The sequence below is a fragment of the Thermobia domestica genome, chromosome 7 (assembly GCF_964235325.1).
Source record: "Thermobia domestica chromosome 7, izTheDome1.hap1.1, whole genome shotgun sequence".
NCBI classification, from domain to species: Eukaryota; Metazoa; Arthropoda; class Insecta; order Zygentoma; family Lepismatidae; genus Thermobia; species Thermobia domestica.
The window spans coordinates 24,609,254-24,623,445 of record NC_137460.1 but is presented as its reverse complement, the minus strand read 5'-3'; the positions used below and the strand labels follow the sequence as shown (position 1 = coordinate 24,623,445).

General features: G+C 34.6%; 1 protein-coding gene and 1 long non-coding RNA gene across 5 annotated transcripts in view; one reads left to right on the top strand and one right to left on the bottom strand.

The window, feature by feature from the left end:
* Positions 1 to 14,192, bottom strand: part of C3G (C3G guanyl-nucleotide exchange factor) — a 211,415-nt gene that overhangs the window by 16,962 nt on the left and 180,261 nt on the right. For all 4 annotated transcript variants that reach the window (XM_081764273.1, XM_081764274.1, XM_081764275.1 and 1 more), the window contains exons 13-14: positions 7,268 to 7,546; positions 2,991 to 3,122 (exon numbers count right to left, since the gene is read on the bottom strand). In XM_081764273.1, the coding sequence (XP_081620399.1) occupies positions 2,991 to 3,122; positions 7,268 to 7,546 (411 nt within the window). The remainder of the gene's footprint in view (positions 1 to 2,990; positions 3,123 to 7,267; positions 7,547 to 14,192) is intronic.
* Positions 1 to 14,192, top strand: part of LOC145689922 (uncharacterized) — a 268,690-nt gene that overhangs the window by 196,094 nt on the left and 58,404 nt on the right. The window lies entirely within an intron of this gene.

The following is a 14,192-nucleotide window of genomic DNA, read 5'->3' as shown; positions in this document are numbered from 1 at the left end:
AAAGTAAAATAATAATAATAATAATAATAATAATAATAATAATAATAATAATAATAATAATAATAATAATAATAATAATAATAATAATAATAATAATTCTGCTTTAAAGACAATTAGTTTAAAAAATATATTTATACATTACTGAAAAAAACATGGGCGCGCGCTCACATACTTATAAATTAACTAGCAGCATACCCGTTCTTCCCACGGGAAGAATACGTTTCATTTTGAACATCAACGGGTGAATTTTGATTTAAACGACATCAGAAGTGTCACTGTTCATCTGAACGACCCCGAAAAGTATGGATTCGACACTAATATCGATGACATCCCTTTCCTCAAAGTTGCGGGACTGAATTTGGATTTAAACGGCATCGGAAGTATCACTGTTCATCTAAGCAACCTCGTTAACTATATATTCGACACTAATATCCGTCATTTTCGATTATTTTTAAATACCTCCCCCTCCTATGTTGTACCGTGAAAGTTAAATGTTACAAACCATCCTAGGCCCGAACCTCATCTATGTTGAAAATTTGATCGAGATCGGTCGGGTGATTCAATAGTTATGAAGTTACAAACCTAGTTACTTTCATTTTTATATACATAGATTGTATATGAAAATGCTCCCCATTTTTTTACTGGTGTATAAATACATTTCTTTAAAATAATTTTCTTAAAAACAGATTTTAATTTTTTTTTTAACCTTTTTAGACTTCCAAACTACGCTATGAATAAATGTCGAAAATCTTATAGAATGTTCGTTCGTTCGTCTGTTGATAGGTGTCTTAGGAAGAACGATCAGAGATATAGAAGGGTGAATATTTGCAATCAATTTAGTCCCAAGCATAAGTTCCATCTCCTCCGTCAAGCCTCTACTCAAACTGGAAGTTGTACAAATCAACTACTTCTGGTTTCAACGTTGATCATCATAGAACAGAAACGGAGTAATTGATAGCAACAAGCTATTTTCTTTATGTAATCGATTCAATGTCTCAAGAGAATATACAGGGTGTTTCAAAATGAACATCGGGTTTTGAAGCTTTGTAATATCTATCATATTTAACGTACAATTATAAATAATACATCAAATGAAAAAGCAACCCACACAGTTTTTGCTACAAACGTTTAATGTGAGACCATATGTCCACACGGCAAACATCGAGACGATGGGCGAAAAAGGCCCATAAATTTTCCGCCGGAATATGCCACAAAACACATTCAACTGAGAAGAGTTTCTTTTGCAACTGTACCATCTCGTGGGGATTTGTTGACCCCCAGATTCCAACATCATGATTGCTTACATCGCCACTTAGGTGAAATGTTCATTCATCACTGAAGACGACACGATAAAAAAAAAAAAAAAAAAAAAAAAAAATCATCATGCAGCAACATTTCATTTACAAAGTTGGCACGTAAACCGTAGTCTGTAGACTTTAGAGCTTGTAGCAACTTTAAACGATAAGGACGTAGTTGTATGCGTCCCCTTAAAATTCACTATACAGACGGTTGCACTGTAAATACAGATTCAGTCTTCGCAAAATGTAAAACGAGAAAAGCTTTCTGCTCACTAGTCGCCATCTTTGCTACTAGCGTTTTCTAACGGCAGACAGAGGAAACAGTGCATGTGCATGCGTGTGTACAAAACTGTTTGAGTTGCTCTTTCATTTGAGGTATTATTTAAAATTGTAAGTTAATTGTAATAAATACTACAAAGCGTTGGAACCTCGATATTCATTTTGACACACGCTGTACCATCAGCATCCATACTACGAAAACCGGAAGTGGTTAAAATTTACTAGTACTTCTCGGTTACAATATTGATTTTCATGGAGCAGAAACGGGTAAGAGACATCAAATAGGTTTTTGTTATTGATTCAGCATCCGAGGAACATGTTCTATCTTTATTCTTATTTCGCTATTACAACCAGTAGTTATAGATGTACTAGTTTGAATATTGAATTCGGATAGTTTAGAAGACTACGTAGTTTCACACTGTAAAATGAAACTTACCACTTGTAGTGCGAATTGTTTTATTTATTTTTTTTTTTTTAAAGAAAACAAGAGAGAAAAAATGCACGACTGAACAGAGAATCAAACACAGGTCCTCGGACTTTCCGCGAGGTGCGTTAACTACTACGCTACTCAGTGATCTCTCAGACAAGCCATCCTGCCTTCCATCCTTGAAGTTGGTCGTCAACCAGTCAAACTACATGGCTGTGCTACAACTTTTGTTCAATTTAGACACTGTAGGGTGTATTACAGTCTACATGGAACTGAGTAGTAGTCCATTTGATCTGAGCGGCCAAGCACCAATCTCAAGAGTGGAAGGATATGTGGCTTGTCAGAGAGCGGACTTGGGAGCGTAGTGATTAATGCATTGGCAAAGCAAAGACGGAGATCTGGGTTCGGTTTTCGATCGAGTCTTGATTTTACTTATTTATTTATTTATTTATTTATTCCCCCATTGTATATCATTGAATAAAACTAGAAGATTCACTGAAATTTGTCTTTTATTATATCTAAACACACTAATCATGCATAATAGAAGCGAGTGAAGGATTTCTTTCTTTTTTTAAAGTTGAGGGAGCAGTAAATATCCACAGACCAACTTTGAACTCTACTAACAGTCCTAATTTCAAACTTTGAAGAAAACACACAGGAAGTTTTGTGCAAATCGGACAATTTTTATAGGAGTTCAATGTGGAACAAGTACGTTATATACAATGTAGTGTGTCGAATAGTGTAAATTTCGACTAATTCAATTATTATATAGAATAATTATGAGTCTTACCATGTACGTGAGTCTTAATTTATGTACGAGTAAATGTCGTTTGTTTGTTTGCGGTATTGTTTAATGTTCGTTTATTTCCCTTTTAATTGTTATAAATGTGTGATTTGTTCTACAGATTCAGAATCCAACCGCTTTGCGCTGTACTGAAACTTTCTGTAAACAAATAGGTAAATATATAAATAAAAACAAAACTTACCACTTTTTAAATCTCTTCATATTTTCAACAATATTAAATTGTTGCCACCTCTTGGAGAAATTAATTGAGCCATCCTGAAGGAGGTCACTATTTCCGATATGGACAAATGTCAAATCTTGCAACACTAAACCTCTGCGAAGAAGTAGACAATATTCATTTTCTAATACAAACATACAGAGAAGTGTCAATGATTTCATTTTATTTTTACGCAACTTGTACTAATATAATGAAACTATTTTATCTTAGATTACATGTCCTGTTCCTCTTTGGAATCAATTTATTACCTTCTTATATTTGATTCGCTGGGACTGCTGCGAACTTCTGGGCAAATGCAATTTTAAACAGGAGAAGCATGTGAAAGTTTTACGCCTTATTTAATCTTTTTTTTATTTTAAAAACTACCTCGAATCCACACTAAATACTGTGAAAAATAAGATTATTTCTTCATGCTGAAACACTAAAGTGTACTTGTAGTTTGAAGTCTGATGTGCGAGGGCTGTCCAAAATGTAACAGACGTTTTGAAATAAACAAGCAACAGAATGAACAAAACACATTGTATTATATACATTTAAAAGGTACACTCTTAAGCTGTTTTTCTACATAATCGCCATCCAAATTAAGGCACTCATCATAACCGTGGCACAAGTTTTTCAATTCCGTCGCCATACAAATCTGTCCCCTGCGATTTCAACCACTGGCTTACATCAGCAAACAGTTTGGCGTCAGTATCAAAGCGTTGTGTAGCGAACCATATCTTCATCACTGGGAATAGGTGGTAGTCGCTCGGCGCCAAATCCGGGCTATATAGTAGATGATCGAACACTTCCCATCTAAAACTATCCAAAAGCTCTTGGGTACGTTTGGCTGTGTGCATCATTGCCTCATTTGGCCATCACTCATTATTCCATGATCGTACACTTCACACAGTTGGCGATGGATTTCAATTGTCTTGTAGTTTTTAAGCCAACCAAACCCTAATCATAAAACTCATCTCACAGGAGGCGGAATTTTCTATTGCTGCTCACATTGTAACGTAACAGGAAGCACAATAAGAGCGTCACAGTCCTTACGCTACCACAGTTGATGCGTACTGAGTGTGGCAACGTTCTGACTCCAAGATCGTGACTTTAATCCCGCCCACTGACGTCATAGGCCAAAACGTCTGGTACTTTCTGGACAACCTTCGTAATTTACTGTTTCCAACGATAAGCACATTTTAATATTGGAATATGAACGAATACTCTTAGTTTTTACAGTTTTAGTGTAGGTCTAAAGTATTTAAACATTAACTTTAGTACCTTAAACTTTATTTATTACTGTTACAAAAATATTCTTGCATTTATTATTTTTATCTTTTCCCATACAAATGACTATGAAAATGAAAGTCTTCATGTGAACTGATTTTTTTTCAAAGTATCTACAGTAAGACGGATTAATATGGGTTTCCATTTTAATATTATTTTCTTTTCTCCTTTAAATCATTGAAAAAAAACCTAATGATGAACCGGCTGGAAGTTCAAGACATGGTTGTTTGAATCAAGAAGACATGAGTGGTAAGTGCACGATATTTTTACACTGACTACAAAACACTATTTATATGCAATATCTAAGGAATATTAAAATCTGTTTATTTTGTTTCTTTGAAAGAAGGAGGGGGCACGGGTAGGCTAGTGGTAGAGTGCTTATCACTGTTGCGTGGGGTTCCTGGTTCAATCTGAGGCCAAGTACGTTTGTGGTGGACAACATCGTACTCGTGCGTTTTCTCGGGTACTCCCGTTTCCTTCCCATTTCACATTCCACCAATTCTTTTATCATCCATCATCCGCTTGGTTTAATCATCTGTCTCCCTTAGCCTAACCGGCCTAACGTGGGACATTAAACTCATAGATTTCATTTTATATCATTTCTTTCTTTTTTCCTTTCTTTCTTTCTTCTTCTTTTTTTTTTTAAAAAAAAAAGAAAATTCTAATCAGAGTTGAAACAACGTTTACTTATAAATTCTTGTAGCTTAAATAACAATAAATTCACATGAAGATTGCTCGAAATGTTATGACGAATGAAAGCAAGTTTTATTAATATTCTACTTACAAATTTGTGTAATTCCTGAATATTACTTGTGTTTCCGAGCTTTCGGCTCTTCCATGGAATCTTGGTCACGAAGGATAAATAAAGAAAGAATACAAAATCAAGAGTAAATTTAGGAAGTACATTCGATATATCAAGCATTGGTGTTTCCATTTTAATTCATTAATAAGAACAAGAGAATCACAATGGAAACATCAATCTTTAATAAGTCGAATATAATTCCTAAATTATTTTTTCTTATTATTATTCCTGTTTTTATCCTCTGTGATCAAGACTCTAGGAGAGAGTCGAAAGCTCGGAAGTACAAGTAATATTCAGGAATTACTGAAAATTCCTGAGCATGGTTTTAAATTTCTTAAATTTTATTACGTATGCTTCCTTAATATATAAGAAACCCTATTACACAAAGAGCAGGATCGTATTTAGGTATTCTTTTTCATACATTTTGAACTCCATTTCCATCACTTTTGCATATATTCATGCCCAAAATAATTATTATATATACTTAAATAATATACTGAATGAAACACATTTACAACAATAATAATAATAAGAGTCACCTCTGTAATGTTCCTTCAATGTGTTTCTTTTTTTCTTTTTGTCCTATATTTCAATTGCACAAACGGGCAAACTAACATACAGGGTGTCTACTAAAATTCCAAAATGAAATTTCGTGACCTTCTTTTCACAAAACAGTAACATTTCGTAACATTCTTAAGACCGAATTTGGGTGCGAATTAGGCCGAAATGCAATAGAAGTGTGCTTTGCTTGCGATTTGGTAGCATCTAAAGGTGACTATAGACATTTTTGGTAGTGAATTTTGACATTTTATACAACAAACTTCTTCAGTCCGTACTTATATTTGTACAGTTTTAAAAAAAATCGTGATCCAAAAGCTAAATTTCGTGGCTTTCATGACCGTTTTCTGATTTCGTGACATTTCCTGACATTTGTGACTTTCGTGACCGATAGACACCCTGCATGACAAAAACCCGTTAGACTCTGGTCCAGTAATGTACCAAAAATTGTCAAAGTCGGTCCAGCGCTCTAGAAGGATTTCTTAAACAAACACCATTATATTTTTTTTATATGCATAAAAAGTGTCCCCTCCCCCACCTAAAACGGGAATTCATTAAAATGCTCGGTCACAGGTCCTATTCTTTTAAATGAAGAATTTATGTATTAAGTTACATTTTCCTAAGTTAGGAGGATAGTGAAATATTCATTTTTCGCATAAATTTTGAACAATTGCTTCCCCCTTAGACTATGCACTTAATCACGTAACATGATAAAACACAAGTTAGGCTATGGTCCAGTCATGTACCAAAAATAATCAAAATCTATCCAGCGGTCTAGGAAGAATTAAGGAACAAAGCTCGTTGCATTAATATATATATACAGAAGATGCCCCTGTCCCCTTTAAAAGTGAATTTTCAGAAACGCTGGAGCATGGATCCTTGAGAGGATTGTAGGATACTCAATTTTCGCATAAATGTTGATCCTCCTCTTGCTTCCCACTTAGGATACGCATTTTATTCACAATAACATGCCAGAAGCCTGAACTGTGTCATGATCCTGTCATGCAACAAAAATAATCAAAACTGTTCAGCGGTGTAAGATACTAGATTTTTCGCATAAATTTCGAACCCCCACTCCCCGCTTAGGAGACGCATTTAAAAAAAAAAGTAATATAATAAAAATCTAAACTAGGCATGGGTCAACAAAATCGGTCAAGCAGTCTATGACGAGCTGAGGGCCAAATATCGTTACACTCATTTTTATATAGATATATATACCTATTTTACGAATCACTAATGTACAGTCAGCGATAAAAGTTCTTTTCGTTTGATAAAATAAGCTTCGTAAATAACTTCAGAATGGAAGGACAATTTGATTACAGTTTTCAGTAAATTATAAAGAACGTAGTTTTCTGTACGTTCCAGTTTTGAAACTCGGTGAAACGGTGTACGTTCCACCGTCATTTTCAAAGTAAATTTTACCAAACGGAAAAAAAACTTTTGTCACTGACTGTACCAAGCACCGAACACAAGTCTTCATTCATTAGACTGCTACTCTCTACTGAACAAAAAAATATTGCGGTGACTTTTACCAGACGTTTCACGGACACAACAAGCTTTTCCTATCAAAAAGAAAACAATAACTTTTTAAATACTTATTTTATCTACTTACATGTAGGGAATGCAGGGAGGTTGGGTGTCAGCCAGCGCTTGCCGATAAGCTCGGAAACTTGAGGAACTATCAATGAGAGCGCAATATTCTTTAAGACCTTCTGTTATTTGTTTCTGCCATTCTAATCGCCGAATAGGAGCAGAGTCTAACGCTGACAGTAGCGCCAGGTAAGAATTGAAGTTGTTGATCTTCCTTAAGTGTTTCATAATCTTAATGAATTTTACAACATATTTTTCTCGGTCTTTGGCATCTCCTTGCTCTAATATCCTAGATCGTGCCCTGTGAACATAAACATAATTATTAGTTTCACATACTAACAAAAATATTCAAGTTGCAGAAAAGACGAGAAAAAGATCAGCGCGTGAATTCCACGCAATATGAACAAGGATCTCCCTCCAAATTATAGCTCTGGGGAATGCATTCTTTTCCTCTAGAATTAAAAAAGAATTAGTTAAGAATTATTTACTTTTGTGTGAATTTCTTTCTTTAAGAATCTTTTGCTACAGGAATAAATAAGAATGATTTTCTGTTCCTTGACAGAACTGTAGTCCTACGGCAACCGTTTTTTAAATAATCTAGAACAAAATGGCTGAAATAAGTAGCTAAGAAAGGGAAGAAGACTCAACTATACCACTCAATGTTACTATATATATTATGAGGCGTTGATGAACTATACCGACAAATTGCAAGAGGTGATTCCTCATATCAAAATAAGAGAAAAAGTCCATAGGCCCTATGGGAAAACAGTACATAATTTCAAAGACAGGGGTCTCCAAGCTCTGGAAAAACTGAATTTCAACATGTGCTATTTCGAATTCGAGAAACCGCGGGAGCGGTGGTACATATCAGCTTAAAGTAAGTCAAATACGCACCCGAAAATAAATATTTTATCAATGTGCAATTATATGCAAGGGATTCCAGACATGCTCTTGACATAATTTTTAGATATGCTCTGATTTTAAGATAGGTCCAAAATAGACAAAAGCCTTGACAACAGTGAACACGGAATACTTGTGCCGGAAGCTGAAGGTATTAGAGACTGCTAGCATCACGGTCCCTCGTGTTCAGAATAACGCGTACTGCAATGTTTTGTTTGACGCTTATACGTGAAAAAAAAAAAAAAAAAAAAAAAAAACTGAAATATATCATGGCAAAGTATATCGCAGCACGCATATTACCGAACATAAGGAACGTTGGAGCTGGTGGTTCCTAACACTTCCAACTTCCTGCCGAAGCATTCCGTGTTCATTGTTGTCAAGGCAGCATACCTACTGTCTACTTTGGACCCACCTTGAGATCAGAGCATATATGAAAATTCTGCTAAGAGTATGTCTGGGAATTATACCCTTTAGCGGATTCCATGCATACTGATGAAAAAAGTATTTTTTGGACTGCGCGTGCATGACTTCCTTTACATTGTGCCGCTGCATTACAGCTTTTCGAATTCAATACAATGAGAGCTGAAATTTAACTTTTACAAGATTTTGGACAGCAACTGCATTTTTCTCCATACATACATATGAACTTCTATCTGATATGAGAAGTTTCTTCTTACAGTTTGTCAGTCTGGAGAGAAAGGTCAATTCAAGTAGGTATACTGTAACAGGATGATACGCTAAGGTATATATGATTTCTCGAAGAAGAGGCAACAAAAAAAAGTCTTTTTGTATATATGTGATACCTCACCGTTCCTGAGATTTACAGGGTATTTCAAAATATGCTCACCAGAATCCGGAATGCCCATCATGCAAAAAATATGACGGAAATAAAGAGGGCATTTTGTGCCTGTCTTCGTGCAGATGATGGTCATTTTAAACATTTCCTCTAACAACGCTGCCCTCAGTGTGGGACCACATCCCTGCCTTCTACTACGTGGCTGTATTATTCTCAAGGTTATATTAATTAAATGTTACTCCTACCTGCCCCTTCACTACGTCTTACGGTACGCTGGTGACTGTTTCTACGTAACAATGTCTTTCGGGTTCATTGCTGGCTTGTCCACCTCTACTTCCATATCATGTGGTATGTGCTGTCTTGTGGTTCACCTTGTGTATCTCCGAAACAGTGCGGTTTCACATATACACTGATACAGACTTTTTTGTTACCTCCCTCAAGAACAATCATGTGCTAAAATTTGGATATACATTTGCCCACCATCCTGTATAATACCTATTTTGTTATTTTGTTCTCATTTTATTTCATCTTCCGTAGTCAATATTCCTTAATGGTCTCTTTTCTGAATATTATATCTAACTGTAATAATAAACATTACATTTTCAGGAAGTAGGTCGCTTAATACATATAGAATGTTATTAGATGAACTAATAACTGTTCTCAAGTAAAATGAAACAAAAAAATCTATTATAACGTCCCACGATTATGCACCGAGGCTAAGAGAGAGCTAATGATGAGAATCAATGAAATAGTGGAATGAAAACCACGTGGAAGGAAACAGGAGTACAACTAGAAAATCCACGCACACGGTGTTTGTTCACCACGAAGTTTGCTTGGCAAGAGCTGGGATCGAATCAGGAATACCAGGCACCAGAGGTGAGCGCTCTATCACTGAGCCACCACCGCCATATTGTACTGAAAATTTTCCGAAAGTGTAATCCAATATGACGGCAAACTAAATACTCACATTTGTGGGCTGTACCGCTGTACGCAAAAAAGCAGAACTAGCAGTTAATTGATTTAGCAACATATTTATAACCAGTTAATATATATTACGAATGAGTGGTGTTTCTATATTAAATGTATATTTATCCTCCCACTTACCACTCGTTTTTCTACAAGCAACAACATTTTGAACCTACACCAGGTTGATCTTCATGTTTTCCAAGAAAAAAAGGAGAAAAATAAACTGGAATTAAATTCCAAATGTAAAGGAACATCTGCATGCCTCCGATCCACGTGTACGTAATTTCACAGAAATAAAGACGAACGTACGTATATTGTCTACGGATTGAAAATTCGGTAAATCAATTTATTTTTCATGTATTTTATAGGGTGTTGCTCTGAAGTCAGCTAACAACGTGGAAAAGTAAACCGAACGGAACCTTAAGCTAGGTTGCCATGTTGCGAGAATCTTATAGTTGTCATTAAAAAATTCATTTTGCAATCCCATCTTTCTATTTACTGTTTACACGGTACTACTCTCCTGAAAGCAAGAAACGTATCTCCAGCCATGCAGCATTGTACTTTAGTGGACAAATTGTGAACCTTCTTATTAAAAATGTTTATTTTGGCGTGCTTTCCCTCCCGTCCAAAAGAACCCGTCATTTCGAAAGCGGCGAACCTTTTTTGTTCTTTATGTTAGTGAAAGGGCGATAGCAGCAAGCAAGCAAGACGATTCAGAAAGTTGCACATGGTTTGACTCCTTGCAAGATGAAAAAATTATTGCAAGTCCCTTTCAAGACTATGTTTGCATGGAGAAATATTGTATGGTTGCAAGATTTTTGTAATGACAGTTATAGGATTTTTGCAACATGGCAACCTATCTTTAGGAAGAGTAAAGACAAACATCTAAAATACCTTTCTCGAAGTTTTTCAAGTGAGGATCACTTTTATTAGTGAGAATAAAATACATAAGCAGAATTGGTTTTATATAATTAAAGGTTACTAAGAATATTTTATAATAATACATCTAATATACGCTATTAAAATTTGTGTAATCTTTATTTATTAAATTATGTAATTTACAGATTCTCAACTAAAGCGAATGATACGCCACTCACTCAAATTTTTATTTTTTCTGTCTTTCTGAACTAATCTTTCTAATCTAAGAGGATCACAAGGGCATACCACTTATGATCCGCAGATCATAGTTTGAGAAACACTGCTTTACACTATATATTAATGAAAGGAGGAAACAACCGATTTCTTTTAACACGTAACAATCCTCTGTAGATGCGAATTAAACAACTTACAGAGAGTGAAAAAATGGCTTGACTGGACCGGGACTCGAACCCAGGATCTCCGGCATACCGTGTCGATGCGTTAACCACTACGCCGCTCAGTCTGCCAGTTGTGATTTCATTATTATTAGACTTCGGATTTTTGCATATTTGCATGTTTTTTTTCCTGATGTGATATTGATTTGGGGTAAAATAGTAGACTTTTATAGTGCATATATTTGCATATTTCGGAGGTTAGTGCATGTTTATGTCGTTATTGCATATAAATGCATATTTAAAGAAATGACCATATTGATCATTTCTAATGTGCAATAAATTTCCCCATAAATGAAATTCCAAGTTTCTAATATAAATAGACTGAAGATCTTTAAATGGTTCATTGTTGTTGGTTTAGAATATCTACCAAGGTCATGTGAAAGGAGAATAAGAAAGGGGTGAGTGATTCATCCTCCCGGCAATGATGTATGATTGTCGCATTTTTTAAATAGAAGATATAAATAACGGTGTCAAATCAACTAGAACAAAATTTCCACGTTAAAGTTGCTACTGTTGTATGTGTGTGTGTGGATTTGAAATTGTGTGGTCCTGTAGCAGTATAAAAATACCGAAAAATAAAAAAAAAATTTCTAGAAGTGATCTGAAACAGGGCCCATTTACTTGTAGTGCGACATCTTTAAATTGAATTTTAATTAGATCAAAAGTTTGTCCAACCTAGAACAAATTTTGTACCATTCAAATTAACAAAGTGGGAACATTTCAAAATTTGGGCCACTTTGATCACCTGTAGTGCGACATCTTCAAATCGGAAATTTAACTACCTCAGAATTTTGTCCAATTTTTGTCCATTTATATCCATTCAAGATTTTTTTTTTTTTTTGTAAAATTCAAGTTAAAACTGGAAAAATGGGCTGTTGCCACAGCAACCACTGTTGCCATAACAACGAATCCTGTCACCGCTCGTCAATCTAAAACTGATTGAAAAAAAAAAAAATCTGCAACAAAGTGATGCACAGAATAAGTCGTGAGTGGGAACCCTTCACCCCTGGTGGGGATGTTCATGAAGCTATCAGCTTATGTCTAATTACGTTGGAATATATTAGCCGTTTCTTAATTTTGAACATACTAGATTCGATCGAAACGAGGAAACTTTTTATCGGACTTCTGAAGAAAATGAAATAAAATAACTAAATACATGACCGTGTTTATTACATCTAGGATTCCCAGTCACGACCCCCTTTTCAGTTTTATTAAAAATAAATTAGAAGGAGAAGAAGATGAAGAAAAGAAAAAGAAGATAGAAGAGGAAAGATGTAAAGTAAGAAGGTGATAAAGGGGAAGCTGTTACTAAATATTTTGAGGAATATGGTAAAGGAAAGTGAATAATTATCTAATTGTGATCATTTCCTTTAGCTATTGGGTGAATGTCTGGTATTAGGGTGATCAAAGATAGACACATGTTAACCCATACATCCCCGATCTAGATCCATTTGACCCCAACTACCGAATTATCCCAATCTAGCTCGGAGATAGATGAGAAAGTTTAATTTTACCGTTTATTCAATATTTCCAGAAGGTTTAGACTAATATTCAACATTTGAAAAATGAACGACGAAGTTGATGGCATGTTAGAAACGACCACAGAAAAAAAAAAATCAGAGTATCACATATGTGTCGAAGATTTTGACTTTCACAGTTCTCTCATGATGATCATTCGTTCAGGCTACTTCAGTCCTTTTTTCTTCCTTCATAGAGCCAACTTAAGTTAGTATTAACATTCAATGAGTTCAATTGATAACTACCAATAATTATAATAAGTCACATATGTATGACAAGATAATTGGTGCACTTAATACTAAACCTACATTTCACTCACACACACATTCATACAGGACCATGTATACTTCGGGTTGTATTTAGTTAAATTAAACTAACCTAACTACATTACTATATACATTTATTACATTTCAATAAAAGCAAAATTAGTTGGACATAACAGGGAAAAAATTTAATACATGGAAAGAATGTTTCATTAACATGCATAGAAATTCGCTAATTTTATCAAGACCAAATAACACATTTCTCTTCCTATATATATATTAAAAGTTGCATTACATAAAAGAGAATTTGACAAAAGGAAAAGAAAAAAAATGAAAGACAAAAAATAAAAAAAATTCAAAGATCAATACATTTAGGATTCAGTGTAATGAATCTATATATATCGTTGCGGAAAAAGAAAGAAAAAATAAAAAAAAAAATATATATATATATATATATATATAATTGGTTAATCATTCTTAAAAAAAAAAAACACTTTAGTAACATTTTATTAGGTCTCTGTCCCAAGAGGAGACATTTCGACGATTTTATGAGTCTTTGTTCTCACATCGATAATAGCTCCTTTTTCCAACTCTCTTTTCGCACTGTGGTTTGTGTCCATGAGAGTGTTTAATTGTTTTTGTTTTAGCTATAGACAAATAGTCGCTTCATATCACATATATATTTATATTTCTCATTTCGTCACTCGACGCACTTTATCTAAAATTTCAAAGTTTGTCAATATTAAGGAAAACTTATCAAATCCAGTCACAGATATTGGGAACATATTTCCATATTCCGGTATTCTCATTAACTTATTAAACAGATTTTAGTTCGTTGAATTTAAGATCACTAAATTTTTCCCTAGTATAGATCTTGTAGTCAAAAATTCTAGATACTGAATAGTTTGGTGTCCGATCGTAGGGGAAGGATTTGTTCCATGTTTTACTGATGGAAAAAGTCGTTGGAGAGGCGCACTGTTTCGTAGGTTGCTAATTTCACTCGAAGTAAATTTGGGTAAGGATTAGGGTTATTCTTATTTATCTTACGACCCGCTACTTGTTTTATTCACATGCGGTATTTAACATTATATTCAACTTTAATAGTTACAGACATCAGTAACCACTCAACAAAATGTAATTTATTACAATATACGCGGTAACGCTATATGTCACAAATAGTTGGTAAAGGTC